The sequence below is a fragment of the Podarcis filfolensis genome (assembly GCF_964270895.1).
Source record: "Podarcis filfolensis genome assembly, chromosome: 6".
Taxonomy (NCBI): domain Eukaryota; kingdom Metazoa; phylum Chordata; class Lepidosauria; order Squamata; family Lacertidae; genus Podarcis; species Podarcis filfolensis.
This window is the reverse complement of record NC_139609.1, coordinates 18,103,790-18,119,203: the sequence shown is the minus strand read 5'-3', so window position 1 is coordinate 18,119,203 and position 15,414 is coordinate 18,103,790. Positions and strand designations below refer to the sequence as shown.

The window sequence follows — 15,414 nt, the reverse complement described above, 5'->3', positions numbered from 1 at the left end:
AAGTTCCAGGAATGCTTCTGATTAGTTCCAGCAAATCTCCAAAAACCTTACATTTAGATAGAAGGAAATAAGTTTGAATAAACATCCTCAAATTTGATCTATATTTCCACCCCTCATGGCAATGGTTTTACAGCCCGCGCCCCTGTGAACCTCTGGGCCCAGAGAAGAGCACATTTCAGTGGCTTCCCCATCAGCAGTAAAAATGGAGCAAGGGACTAAACATTTTTATATACTATTTACTGGTCCCTTAACTCAGTTGCCTAATATTCTTCAGGTAGAACCAGGGCATTGTGTTCTATTTTCTTCTATCACTGTTTTGTTGCCTCTGTTCCTGGAGTTGGTTAGTATTTTCCTCTTATTGAATGCACTGAGAATGTCATAACTGGCAAAACTGCCCATCAAGCGCTTCTGAGTTTCCCTGAAGCAACTTTTTTAATATATAGCATTGTGCTCAGGCAGTAGGCCTGCAATTACTGCTGGAACATTCTTTATGAATGTACCTAGGACACGTTGAGGAATATGTTGTATCCTGGAGGTCTTGTCTTTTGAATTGTGAGGGAGATGTCCCTCTCTGCCTCAGACCCTGACCTACTGCTGCTTTTTTGAGTTCTGGATCAGGAAGGTTTATTCACTTTCAAATCATTCTTAACTTAATAAATGAATAAATCTGAAAGGCTTTTCTGCCTTGGAAGCCATTTTAACATAACATATCATCACCAATCAAATAATTGTTGCAGAGCCTCAAATTCCTGGGTTTGGCACCCATTACATCACTGTTTTACTTCTCTGTGAGAATTGACTTATTCTACTCCAACTGCAATTATTAGCACTGTTATTTGAAAGTATCTATGGTCCTGAATTTTTGACTGAGATTTTCATATGGGTACCAAACCAAAGAAGCCCTTCCTATCTGGTGATGCTCTTTCTTTCTCTTTTTCTGACACCAGCAAGCTTATGATTATACAATCCATTTCATTCCTTAGCATCATTAGGTCTCAGAAATTACCCTCAATTGTACTTTTGAAAATGGGAAAAGGAGAAAAAACTGATATGGAGCTCCGATAATAACGTTTTAGACGTTAACAGCAATTCAAAAATGGAGCATTTTAATGTATTAGCACTGTTTGATTTGATTTGAGTCCTGTTGAGTCAAGCTCTTTATATTTGCTAAGAGTAATTGATTGTAGAATTATGAAATGAAAGTGAAATATAGATAGATAGATACACATGAAATTTCTTGGAAACTAGATGAATTTATTGGTCTTTTATGAGTAAATTCCACCAACCCATCCTCACCCTTCTCAGGTTTGATTCAACATTAGTCCTACTCGGAACAGATCCATGAAATTAATTGACATGGCTAAAACAGGTCCATTATTTTCATTGGGCCTACTCTGTATAATTTAATCAAACACAACCCATACATTTAAGTGTGTGTGTGTGTGTGTGTGTGTGTGATTTGTTGTAACAATTTTGTTTGAAAATGCTTAACATTATGTTTTCTCGACATGGTAATTTAATAATTATATAGCCAACATAACACTTCTGTTAAGTTATCCTCCATCGGCATGCCCAGTTATGGATAGGATGGTTCTAACATGTTGGGATGCGGGTGGTGCTGTGGTCTAAACCACAGAGCCTAGGGCTTGCCGATCGGAAGGTCAGCAGTTTGAATCCCCGCGACAGGGTGAGCTCCCGTTGTTTGGTCCCAGCTTCTGCCCACCTAGCAGTTCGAAAGCACGTCAAGTGCAAGTATATAAATAGGTACCGCTCCAATAGGAAGGTAAATGGTGTTTCCGTGCGCTGCTCTGGTTCTCCAGAAGCAGCTTAGTCATGCTGGCCACATGACCCAGAAGCTGTCTGCAGACAAAAGCTGGCTCCCTCAGCCTATAGAGCGAGATAAGTGCACAACCCGAGTCGTCCACTACTGGACCTAACGGTCAGGGGTACTTTTACCTTTAACTTGAACCCCAATCCCTCATCTAAACAATTTAGAACAATTTTTAGAGATTTTCTCAGTCAAATTTTCTGATTTGTACAAATTTTCCTTCTAGACTTACATTAATGTCATCAGAACATGTGTTTTGTGTTTGTATGTGACATATATAGGACCAAAAATGATCCTATTGTATATTTCAACAGAAGACCAAGACTAGGTACAGCTGCTCACCCTTCTAACAGAATGGTGTACATGTAAATCTGAACTGAGCGCTTGTTAAGCATGGATTTCCAATCTCATAAGGAGAAAGGAGGATGTTTAAGGACAATCTCTAAGAGAACGCCTACAAATGCCTGGGATTATTGAGTTTTCTACTATATTTAAATAGCAAGAGCAGCTTCACAATTGATTGTTTATTTTTGAAGAAAACTCTCTTACCAAAATGTTCCTACACCACATAAATTTTTCCTCAGATTACAAACATTGCCTCGGGATCAAATGTGGTCATTGACAGATGCGCAGAGAAGATAGGCCAAAATATTAATCTCAAATATATGACAGATTGTTCGCTTTGTCCAATAAGGGTTTTTTTGAATTTTCTGTTTCTTTCATGCCCTTTTAATATTGGATAGGATCAATTAAGAATTACAACTGAGGAGGATATTTCATATATGGTGGTGCAGTTCTACATTAGCTGCATTAGAGAATCAGTGGTTTCCCCCTATCATTGCAGAGAAATAATTATACTGTGAAACTATGTTCTCCATCATGGGTGAGATTCTGCTTGTAAGGTGGTTGTGTAGCTGTCATGGACACCTACCAGGCATTCAGTTTCAATGGTAGTATCCGTAATAACACAATTATTTTATATTTAGAGCTGGTGTACCAGCAAATAGTGGAAACTCTACAAGCCAGCGTTCTCCCAACTCAATTTTTGCCTCATTCAAACATTTAACAGGTGCCCTTATGTAAATCTGTATTGACTCAATTTCAGTCTCACCCTTGCATTGCAGTGAGGGGATAATAATCCTGTTTATTACTTTAATGGGTTCATGTAACAGTAATTGTTACATTACCTGTGGCTCTCTTGATGTTGCCAGACTACAACTCCCATAATCCCATACCATTGACTATATTGGCCGAGACTGATGGAAGTTGTAGTCCAACAACATCTGGAGGGTCACAAATTCCTCATTCTTACTATATGTCAATGCTAAACATTAGTAGCTGAGAGAAGTTGCAAGGCCCAGGATACCTTGACCCGTTTCCCAAATTTATTTGGAAGCCCGAGTGGGCCAGAAAATATTCCTAAATCTTTATTTGGTCAACTGATTTATATTAAAATTATCTGAGAGAGAAGCCTGCGAGTCTCACTCACTTTGTGTTATTCTTGACAATAGCATCTACCTGCGATTTTTATTATAATTGATTGTTGGTGTGACACCCATGGGTATTCCTTTTTCACTACACTAAATAAATAAAAGTATGAAATCTGGAGTGATAATTCCCAACATATATGTCCCAACAAGAAGGTCCTCTTTAAAAGACCTGTTAGTTCAACCAACATGATAAATCCTATTATTATTATTATTATTATTATTATTATTATTATTATTTCCCATTTTGAGCTTTAGAAAACACATTTGTCTTACGTGGCGTCTTCTGTTTCATCCTAGGATCATCAGACTATTTTAAGAGCTTGGGCTGTCAAAGATTTTGCACCAAACTGTCCTCTGTACGTTCAGATACTGAAGCCTGAAAACAAGTTCCACATCAAATTTGCAGGTATGTCTGGGATACTGGTGATAATCCACTTTGGTCAGTAGGGATGGACATTTCCAGTCTGCCCACATCATTTTGACATGCGATCACCCACAATTCCATTTTGTCCTGTTTATGCATTTGGCGTTTCAATTCATTTCAACAAGGTTCGCTCCCCAAATGTGGGCTTTTAACCATTTTCCTTTCCACTCACTCTGCTCCCTGTGTATTCCCACCCAGGATGGCCCTGCCCTCTGCCTCCCCCTCAAAGCTGGCACATCACATGGGGTTGGGCCTTGGCAGTCGCAGCCTCTCACCTCCTCTCCCACTCTCTAGCAGCGACTACGAGCTGCCCCAGGGAGGAGACTGGCAGCAGCAGCAGCTATGGAAAGCACTGGTGGAGGAAGGGGGTGCGGTGGGTGCAGTCCGCCCTGGGTGTCATTCCTGGGGGAGTGCCAGTGCCGCCCCCTTGGGACGCTCGCCACGGGCAGCGCCCCCTGAGATGCTCACTGCTTCTGGCACCCCCCTGGGATGCTCACAGCCAGTGGCAACCCCCTGGGATGCTCACCGCTCGTGGCACCCCCTGGAACACTCGTGGCACCCCCCTGGGATGCTTGCCACTCACAGCACCCCTTGGGAACTCGCCGCGCGCCCCACCCCTGGGTGCACAGCATGTGTGCCACTCCAGGTGCTGGAGCAGCTAGCTCCGCCTCCAATGGAGAGGGAACGGGGTGCCCATTTGCCACTGCCATCAGCTCGGCGCAGGTGCCGGCTCATCCTCCTCCCTGAGCTCAGTGGCAGCAGCACTAGCAGGGGAAACAGGAACAGTCCTAGATCAAATCATAAGCTGGGATGGCTTTTGTAATTCCAGGACCGTCCCTGAAAAATTGGGACACTTGCAGGGTATGTGGTAAGCTTGTGTCTGGATTATACCACGTCAGGCTGCAGGTGGGTGTTCACATGGCTAAATGCTCCTATATACAAAATTAAACAGATAAATCTCTGCACAGAGAGAACTAATACATCAGGTAGGCCACTCCAGAACTCTTTCCCCTGGTGTGTGGAGAATTATTTTGTCTATAGTCCAGACATAGATTTACCACCTTGTATACATCTCTCAGGGAAGCTTTACTGATTACTTCTTATGCAGTGGATATATTTACTATCCTTAAATATTGCCAGGGTAGTTTACAAATAAGTACAGTGGTACCTTGGGTTATAAACACCTCAGGTTACAAACACTTCGGGTTACAGACTCCGCTAACCTGGAAGTAGTACCTTAGTTAAGAACTTTGCTTCAGGATGAGAAGAGAAATTGCGCGGTGGCAGCAGCAGGAGGCCCCATTAGCCTAGTGGTACCTCAGGTTAAGAACGGTTTCAGGTTAAGAACGGACCTCCGGAACGAATTACCGTATTTTTCGCACCATAACACTCACTTTTTTCCTCCTAGAAAGTAAGGGGAAATGTCTGTGCGTGTTATGGAGCGAATGCCTATGGATGGCGGGGGGATCTGCTGCAGTCGTGAGCAGAGGATCCATGGTTCCCCTTCCTTCCCTCCTCCGTGGCTCGCTTTGAAACAGCAAAGCGGGAGAAGAGCCGCTGAGTGTGGAGGAGAGAGAGACAGAGAGCCTGCTTGCTTTAAAGCAGGCTTCCTCAACCTTGGGCCTCCAGATGTTTTGAGACTACAGTTCCCATCATTCCTGGCCACTGGTCCTGCTAGCTAGGGATCATGGGAGTTGTAGGCCAAAAACATCTGGAGGCCCAAGGTTGAGGAAGCCTGCTTTAAAGGAGCAAAGCGGGAGAGGAGAGGAGAGGAGCCACTTACACGAGTGTAAGCAGCTCCTGTCCGGTTGGCTCCTTTAAAGCAAGCAGGCTCTCTGTCCCTCTCTCCTCCCCACTCGCTAAATAACAGCAAAGATTTTTCAAGCAGGCTCTCTGTCTCTCTCTCCTCCCCACTCGCTAAATAGCAGCAACGTTTTTTCAAGCCGGCTCTCTGTCTCTCTCTCCTCCCCACTCGCTAAATAGCAGCAAAGTTTTTTCAAGCAGGCTCTCTGTCTCTCTCTCCTCCCCACTCGCTAAATAGCAGCAAAATTTTTCGCAAGCAGGCTCTCTGTCTCTCTCTCCTCCCCACTCCTCTTATAAGAGCCTTCTCCTCTTATACCCCTCTTCTGCATTATTAACAGCATCCTTCTCCACCCACCCCACACGTGTTATTTGTCCCTTGAGTGTTTTTCCTTCCCTCCCCACTTAAAACATGGTTACAAAGCACGGATCCACACGGATCCTCAGGATTTTTGCACTGGGTCACCCCAAATTCACCATCAGATCACATAGCATGTCCATGGCTACAGCTTGCACCAAAAAAATCACGCACCCACTGTTGCCTGGGGCCGCAGTGGTGCAAAAACGTGGTTACAAAGCACGGATCCACATGGATCCTCAGGATTTTTGCATTGGGCTACTCCAAACTCACCGTCAGATCACATGTCTGTGGCCACAGCATGAACCACAAAAATCATACATCCACTGTTTCGTTTAGAATATTTTTTTCCCTCTAAAAACTATGTGTGTGTTATGGTTGGGAGTGTGTTATAGAGCGAAAAATACGGTAAGTTTGTAACCAGAGGTACCACTGTAAAGTATAGTCTCACTGAGGAACTACTGATAAAGCTTAAAAAGATAAGATTTCAAGCATCCCAGACTTATCCAAATAAATTTAGAAAGCCACCGTTCTGTTATTATTCTCATTAGCCATCTCTTTTCAAACCAAGAATTCTTTGGATTTTTCTTGTAGGGAAGTTGTGCCAGCCCCATAATAATGTTTGTTAGCTGTCCTTTCCTGCACTTTATCCAGCTCTATTTAGTAGTTTATTTAAAACTATATACCACTTAATATTTCAAAGTGGGCTATGGTATCCTTCTGTGCTACAGCATAAATGTGCACACACTGTTATTTATTCAAGATGAGAAAAAGTGAAATAGCATTGTCATAAAGAGCTTGTAACTTTTGTACCTCTGATGTCTGGAACACTCAGCATCTCTTTAGAAATATATGTGTCTAAGGATAATATTTTGTTAAGCTGAGACTGCTCTGTGTGCATCACACTATATTCTTACAAGGCACTTTGTCAAGCAAAGGAAATGGGGAAGGCTGGCTTTTTTCCAGGAACATGTGGTCCCTGCTGTGTACTCAAAGCCCGACAAGCACCCGCTGAGATTAATGAAGAGACTTTCACATTGGAATTAAGATGAAAGAACGCACAAAATTTAGGTAACTGATATTTAGGATCTTTTGTACACATGCTGTCTCTCAACTACCTCAAAGCTTCAAAAAGCCTATGCTGAGTTTTGGTGGGAAGCATAATTTTAAAAAGATGTTTGTGTACATATTATTAGATTCTTCACTCTTTGCAGCTAGTGCTGTTTAAAAAAAATTAAGCATCCGCTGAATGATAGCTTTTGTACAGAATACAGAGGTTCCCAGAAGATCTACCTCTTCCAATAAAATTGGTCTATACAAGGGATGGGAAGCCTGTGCCCCTCTGAATGTTGTTGGACTATCAGCCCCAACCAACATAGGCTGTGGTAAGGGCTGATGGAGGTTGTGATCTAGAGTGCCTCAGGTTCCACATCTGTGGTCTACCCATTATACTCAATATATGCAGTAATTGTTGGTGTTTCCTAAAATAGTGGTCCTAAAGCAAGTGGACCTTGCTAACCAACTCCTATCAGTGTAGCTTGACATTTCCAGGACAGAACCCACGGAAAGCACTTTATTAATCCAAGGCAGGGAAAGGAAATGTGGTTCCCTCCAGATGTTTTGGACTACAGTTCCCATAAGACCCACCCAGCATGGCCAATGGTCATGGATGATGGGCACCGCATTACTACTAGTAGTGGCAATTTATTTACTTACTTACCCTTCAACCTAAGGTCCCAGCCTAAACCACTGAGCCTCTTGGGCTTGCTGATCAGAAGGTCAGTGGTTTGAATCCTTGCAACGAGGTAAGCTACTGTTGCTCTGTCCCAGGTCCTGCCAACCTAGCAGTTCGAAAGCATACCAGTGCAAGTAGATAAATAGGTACCGCTGTGGCGGTAAGGTAAACAGTGTTTCCATGTGCTCTGGCTTCTGTCATGGTGTTGCGTTGTGCCAGAAGTGGTTTACTCATGCTGTCTGTGGACAAATGCCGGCTCCCTCGGCCTGAAAGCAAGATGGGCGCCATACCCCATAGTCACTTTTGACTGAACTTAACCGTCCAGGGGTCCTTTACCTTACCTTTACAACATCAAAACAACTTCTAGGAGGTAGCACATAAATTGTATCAGAGTTGCACATGTTTGCAAGTCCCCTGCCACCAAACAGTAAAATCCACGGGAGATATGGAGCTACAACTGAACATCCTGATTCATAAGTGTAGCACAACTTGAAGACAATAATCTACATGCAGACCAGAAGAGGGTCTTGTTGAAGGACACCAAGTGAATTCTGTGGTGCAGAAGACTGAACCCAGGGCTGGCCGAAGACATTCTGCCACTGTGGGCAAAACACCACTGACTCTGTAGCCTTATTGGAGTTCACCGATTGGGTCTGCGTTGCTCCGGGACAGGAGGAAGGAAGTCAAATGACACCGAGGTTGATTCGAAGAGTTTATTCTGCTCTCCGGATAGCAGAAGGCACTTGCGTGATCAAGTCCACAGCAAGACCAAAGAAATGACAAGTTTCATGCAGTATATATATCCTCCAGTATATATACCCTCTCCCCCCTTCCCATATAAATCCAACCACGTCAGCCTATGTACGCAGGTTGACATCACATATGTTCTTGCTCTGGTATTCTTAACCATAAAAGGGAATTCCTTTCTCTACTTCTGACCATTAAAGGATCTTCCTCTTCCTACTCTTATCTTGGAGGAAGAGGTGTCATCTCCGAGAACACGCTTTTGGCGTTGTTCCCGGACTGGGTCTGTGGTCTTTGTGGTCAGGACATAAGATAAGGTACAGACGCATCATCCCTGCTCTACTGGAACTTGGCAAGGTCACTCATTGCCGTCACTGACCTATAAGGGAGAGAGTTTTGAGCACAGCTGGGGTTTTGTTTATACGTTGACTCAGAGCTCAAGTTAATTGATTTTAGCTAAGGAAAAATAGGGATTTTGGTGCAGTTTCAAACTGCCTGCACAGTCAGTTTTGGGTTTTGGGAAACCCATTCCTTCAACTCCACCTCCATGATGCCCCCACTGCAGATCTATGGTTCCTTCCTGTCCAGTCCCTCCTCCCACCATTGCGTATGTGATGCTGCTAGCCCTGGCACTGCAACAACATCCTCATCTGCGCCTGCGCTACCATCACAATGCAACAGCAGCAATGTGGGTGCAGCAGTGAGGGCAGCCGAGCTGTGCCAGCAGCATGGGAAAGCCCTGACTGGGCTAGGAGGAGTGCAGGGGCAGGGGTAGGATCTGCCACCCAAGGCAAATGGCTTCATCGTGCCTCACTGATGGGCTGACCCTATTTGATATGTTTGAATCCTCTGGTTTTCTGTTTTATTCACTTCCATGTGTTTTCATGTGTTTTATATTGCTGAGGGTTTACATTTTAGTTTTGTTCAGAGATTTTTGAAATATTAAGCCGTTTATAAATGCTAATAATCAAACAGCACAGCTAAAACTCACAAACATCAGGGCAAACAGAACATAATGCATTTCTGTGCTGGTCCCGGGGGGGGGGGGGTTACCGTGAGGCATGGTCAGAGTCCGGTCCTGGGTCAGGATCTGGAGACTGTCCACCAAGGGCGAAGTGGGGTCCAAAGCAAGAAGCCGGGTGTGGTCGGGAACTCCGGAAGAACAGGTCTGGGTGCTGGCAGAAACAGGTTTCCAACGACGTTGCTCCCGCAACCTGGGACTGGGCTGACTGGCCTTTATCTCCTCTGAGGCCAGGGGCGGTCCCGGCCCACAGGTGACCCACCTCTCCTGGCCTTAAGGCGAGCACTCCTCCTGAGAGAACCCAGTTCCCTTCGCATCTCTGCCCTGAGCCTCTGCAGCTCAGGAGAGGCTGGAGGGTTACTGGACCCAGGGGCAGCTTCACCTTCCCCTGACAGGGCTGGGAGAGGCGCACCTGCAGGCAATGGGTCCTCAATCACTCCGGAGCCAGAGTGGATTCATCTGGTGTCTGCTCCTGAGGATCCGGCACAGGTGAGGGCCCTTCAGGTTCAAGCCCCTGCCCCAGCTCAGCCGGCCCTGGAGGCAGAGTCTCCTGTGCAGGCTGGGACTCCTCAGGTTCAGCTTCTGAATCAGATTCCCAGGCCATCACAATTTCAATGAAACCAGTTCACATTCTGAGGTTTGCAACTACTTTGTAGCACACAAAGTACTGAAAACAACAAAGGAATTTTCCAAAAGTTTCCCTCCCAACCCGCTTTATTGTATTCTTCTTTTGGCACGTCTCCTGGAAATCCCTCTGCAGGATCTGTCCCTGTTTCTGCAGTGGAAACATCCCAGCTTGATTTAGCTGCATTGCAGCACCGATGCGGTTTATGATGATTTTCAGAACCAAAAATTCTATGCTAATTGAAATAGTAACAATTCTTAATCATTTCGTAACTTTGTAACAATAAATTTCATTTCAAGTGGAGTATCATCAAATGAGTCTAAAATCATTTGAAGTATCTACCAGCTCTAATAAGTAAATCAAATTCTCAAATTCTTATATACTGTGATTTGGGCAGTAGCTTAACATTTTCATATCTGCTTGATGAATACATCTGTGAAGGCATAAACGCCTTCCAGGATTTTGTTCGTTTAGCTTCAGGTTACTTCCTGTTCCAAAATATCACTTAGTTGGCTTCCCATCCATGTAAGCAACCCTAATCCTTTAATTGGGCACTTACAAAGCAAGAAAACCAGGTGGCAGCGATTATCATATTTACACAGTGCTTTGCCTAAGTGATGTGTAATAACATGTGCAATCATCATGTACCAGCCCAGTTGGGAAAATGTAGAATACCAAACAAACAGTAGTTACTAAAAGTTCATTCGGTTCAGCCCTTTCCTCTGCCATACAGAAGGATCCACATGGCTCTCAAATGTGCTAGAAACCTTCTATGCATTTAAACTTACAGTACAGTGGTACCTCTGGTTACATACTTAATTTGTTCCAGAGGTCCGTTCTGTAGCCTTATTGGTGTTCACCGATTGGGTCTGCGTTGCTCCTGGACAGGAGGAAGGAAGTCAAATGACACCAAGGGTTGGTTCAGAGAAAGAGTTCTTTATTTCTGCTCTCCGGAACAGCAGAAAGGCACTTGCGTGCTCAGTCCACAGCAAGTCCAAAGAAAGGAGAGATTACATGCAGTATATATATCCTCCAGGCACCCTCTCCCCCCTTCCCCAGGAATCCAGCCACGTCAGCTTGTACATGCAGGTTGACATCACAGATGTTCCTGCTCCGGCACTCTTAACCATAAAAGGGTATTCCTTCCTATACTTCTGACCATAAAAGGATCTTCCTGTTCCTACTCTTATCTTGGAGCAAGAGGTCACCATCTCCAAGAACACCCTCTGGCGCTGTTCTCAGACTAGGTCTGTGCGTCTTTTGTGGTCAGGATATAAGATAAGGCACAGACACATCTTCCCTGTTCTACTGGTACAGTGAAGGCCATCCTTGCCGTCACAAACTGATAAAGGAGAGGGCTCTGAGCACTTGTTTATACAGCTGGGTTTTGGCTCAAGAGCTCAAATGCTAAAGCATTTTAGCTAAGGAAAAATAGGGATTTTGGTGCAGTTTCAAACTGCCTGCAAAGTCAGTTTGGGGGTTGGGAAACCCATTCCTTCAGTTCTTAACCTGAAACTGTTCTTAACCTGAAGCACCACTTTAGCTAATGGGGCCTCCTGCTGCTGCTGTGCCGCCGCACGATTTCTGTTCTCATCCTGAAGCAAAGTTCTTAACCAGAGGTACTATTTCTGGGTTAGCGGAGTCTGTAACCTGAAGCATATGTAACCTGAAGCGTATGTAACTTGATGCACCACTGTATGCCCATTATTTGTGCTAAGCCCAGCAGTGTTTTAGAATGGGACAATCCTTTCTATCTTTCTTCCATACTAGCAAAACCATTCATCCCCCCCCATCTGTATCTCCTACCTGGGTGTCTAAACACTTAATTTGCTGAACTGGCCCAGCAGTTAAGTACAGAAGCGAAAAGAGCTAGAAATTTTCCATTACAGAATTGCATCCCTCTCTGTGGCTCATTAAATGCACTAAATTGTAGCAGGAGGTTCTTTTTGTTTTTTTGGCTCCTATTATTCTCCTCATTACATTTTCCCAATGTTCCCTTTGTTCAGAAATCTCATGCAATTACCAGTCAAGAGTAACTGGACGTCGCCTTCAATGAGCAGCTCTATCTTTGACAATTTGGGTAAAATAACACGTCGGATTGTCATAGCTTGGTCAAATGGTGCAATAAAGCAAGTGTGGTCAAAACTGCATGTAACACAAATGGGGCAGAGTCAAATATTGGGTTCCATCTTCTCTATGATGCCTAATTCAATTCATTTGTTGATCTGACATGACTGAGTGATGGAGCTGAATAAATGGAAATGAAAATGATCAGGGCAAAGGTAAGTTGCCTTGAAGGATGTGGAGGAAGAGTGAGTAGCAATGCCAGGCAGCCTTATGGGTTGTCATTGTTGTTTTGTAATGCATAGGTGCACCCTCATTGAGCATAAAGGACTTTAGATTCCCTGAAATCGAATTGTGTGATTAGATAGATAGAGGATATTCAGGCCTTAGTTGGACACATTGCTTATCAAGGACTGCAATTGCATTCTGCTCCTGTTGGTAGAAATTGGTTAATTTCTTGTCCCTTCAGATTTCTAATAAAATAATAATAATAATATTGATGATTATGATAAAATAATAACAACAACAACAACAACAACAACAACAACAACAACAACAACAACAACAATAATAATAATAATAAGGCCCCCAATCCTATAACATCATCCCTTATTACAGATTATTTCCTTCTTTGACAAAAGAGGCTTCCATCTTTCTGCTTCATTCTCAAGTTGCTTGAGAATTTCTTTAGATTGTCTGTGGCAGAAGGATTTTGACCGGACCTTATTGTTTGTTGCAAGGTGGCCGAGGATGGTGGATGAACTTTTCTTTTCAGTAAACATCTCCTCAGTCTCCCCCCGTTGCCCACACTTCCTGATCTGAAAAAGTCCCATGAGACTGATCGTATAAACTGTGTTTAGTACCGCTTACGTGTTGTTATGCCTGCAAATCAATGCAAACTTAATTAAGCAAATATACAACAGGATTGTGATACATGCTGCAACAATGACCTGATTTGCACATATTGCTAAGCCAAGCTATAGCTTAGTGGGAACAAGCCAGATCACAGTCACTTTGCCCTTCCTTCCTACCTCCCTACCTCCCTCCCTCCCTCCCTTCCTCCTCCTCCTCCTGCACTGCTGTAAGCTAAACCATGCTTTGGCTTATCATGCAATCCAAACTGAGGCTCTTGCACACAGCTGTCAATGTTTCCCTTTTTTTAAGGGAAATTCCCTTATTCTGAATAGGACTCCTCGCAAGAAAAGGGAAAAGTTGACAGCTATGCTCATGCATACCCTCCAACATTTCTCTGATGAAAATAGGGATGCCCTATTCAATAATAATAATAATAATAATAATAATAATAATAATAATAATATTTTTATTATTTATACCCTGCATATCTGACTAGGTTGCCAGCTTCCAACATCTATAAAAATATAATAAAACATTAAATGTTAAAAAAAACCTTCCCTATACAGGGCTGCCTTCTAAAGGTTGTATAGTCATATATCTCCCTGGATTGGGGGACAGGATTCTCTCCTCCATAAATGGTTTCCTTAGGGACATTCCTTGATCAATTGAGAAACCGGGATGGCTTCTGTAAATCCAGGAATGTCCCTGGAAAATAGGCACCCTTGGAGGGTCTGTTCATGCCTCCATTCAAACCAGGAGCTGTAAAAAAGGGAAAGGGAAAGGACCCCTTATGGTTAAGTCCAGTCAAAGGCCACTATGGAGTTGTGGCACTCATCTCGCTTTCAGGCCGAGGGAGCTGGCGTTTGACAACAGACAGCTTTCCGGGTCATGTGGCCAGCAGGACTAAACCGCTGCTGGTGCAATGGGACACCGTGATGGAAGCCAGAGTGCATGGAAACGCCATTTACCTTCCTGCCGCAGCAGTACCTATTTATCTACTTGCACTGGCGTGCTTTCGAACTGCTAGGTTGGCAGGAGCTGGGACAGAGCAACGGGAACTCACCCCGTCACACGGATTCAAACCGCTGACCTTATTGGCAAGCCCAAGTGGCTCAGTGGTTTAGACCACAGCTCCACCCGCATCCCATATCTGCAATAGAGCATTTTGTCATGAGACGGTCAATGCTCTTGCAATTCCCTTCTATGTTACTCCTGTTTCGTACCCCCCGCCCCCTGCCTTTGACTTCCCCACTGTTTAAAATTAGATTTGGGTCAAGCCCCTTTTCTTTTTTTTTTGCTTACATTGTTCTGGAAGTTGAATGCACATTTCTGGAGTTAGAAATGTGTACCGGCACCTTTTTTATAAAAGAAAAAATCTTAAAAGTGTGGCAGTTACTGTAACAACTTCATGGAGAGCAATGGCACCTTTTTTTCTATATAAAAAAAGCCCTGCTAAGGTGGCAATGGTGGCAGTGAATAATTTGCAGAGATGCCATTCATACTGGCAGCCAGGGCTATCTAGAAAAAGAGGTGACAGAACTCACCATGAACGCCTCCTGTGTTCTCTTATAATGGCAATGATGCCCACCTGAGAGGTGCCAGAACTGAGTTCTGGCAAGTTCCGGCAGGGGGACAGGGGACTTGCTAGCAGCCATAGTATGTAAGCCAGCTCTCCCAATTATCTGAATCCAACAAAATTCATTCCTGTCTTATTTATGACCTGAGAAGTTAAATAACCTTGAAAATGTATACAAGTTAAGTGTTCTTTACTCCCACTGAAGAAATGAGACTATTCCTGATTTCAGTGATCTCAGGTTTCACAAATGTTCCCCTGCCTCATGCAAGTCAATTGAGTAAATTCAAATGCTTAATTGGTTTGCTGACTGTTTAAGGCTATAGTAACTTTTTTTTTTTTGCCTCAGAAATACAGCCATCACTTCTCTCTGAAATTAATGCATTCTACAAGCAGCACAGTACCTTGGGTCTAATCTTTTCTCTGTATAACACAAAATAAAAAGTACTTTTAAAAGTTGTTGGCATAACCAGTAATAGCTTTGATTCTCCACCCCCAGCTCCCCATTTCTTTATTTTTTACTTTCAGAACAATCTTCCATTTTTCTTATCCCTAAATTGCTTTTTAGAAGTATGACTTTTCTCCGTAGGGTTATCTCATTTTCACGTTCCCAGAAATATTGATTTCCACTAACTTAATCCACATCTCAATTTGAGAGGAAAACCTAATCTAGTCACTGTTGGGCTTCTGAGTTAGATTTCTTTTTCTCATTCGCGGACTGCAAAGTACTTTATCTCCAAACTGTGCATAGGCAACGTAAAATACAGACCTGTCTATAGTACATGCATTATTCTGTTATTGCTGGATAACTCTAGAGTTTTATTCAGATTCTATCGAAAAGAGCAGGTATCTATACTGCACACATGCACCTGAAACTCTACTACACCTTACATATTG

General features: G+C 43.6%; 1 protein-coding gene across 10 annotated transcripts in view; it reads left to right on the top strand.

The window, feature by feature from the left end:
• The window catches only part of KCNT2 (potassium sodium-activated channel subfamily T member 2), a 217,809-nt gene that overhangs the window by 143,651 nt on the left and 58,744 nt on the right, over window positions 1-15,414 (top strand). For all 10 annotated transcript variants that reach the window (XM_083620256.1, XM_083620252.1, XM_083620253.1 and 7 more), the window contains one exon: window positions 3,616-3,724. In XM_083620256.1, coding sequence (XP_083476382.1) covers window positions 3,616-3,724 — 109 coding nt within the window. The remainder of the gene's footprint in view (window positions 1-3,615; window positions 3,725-15,414) is intronic.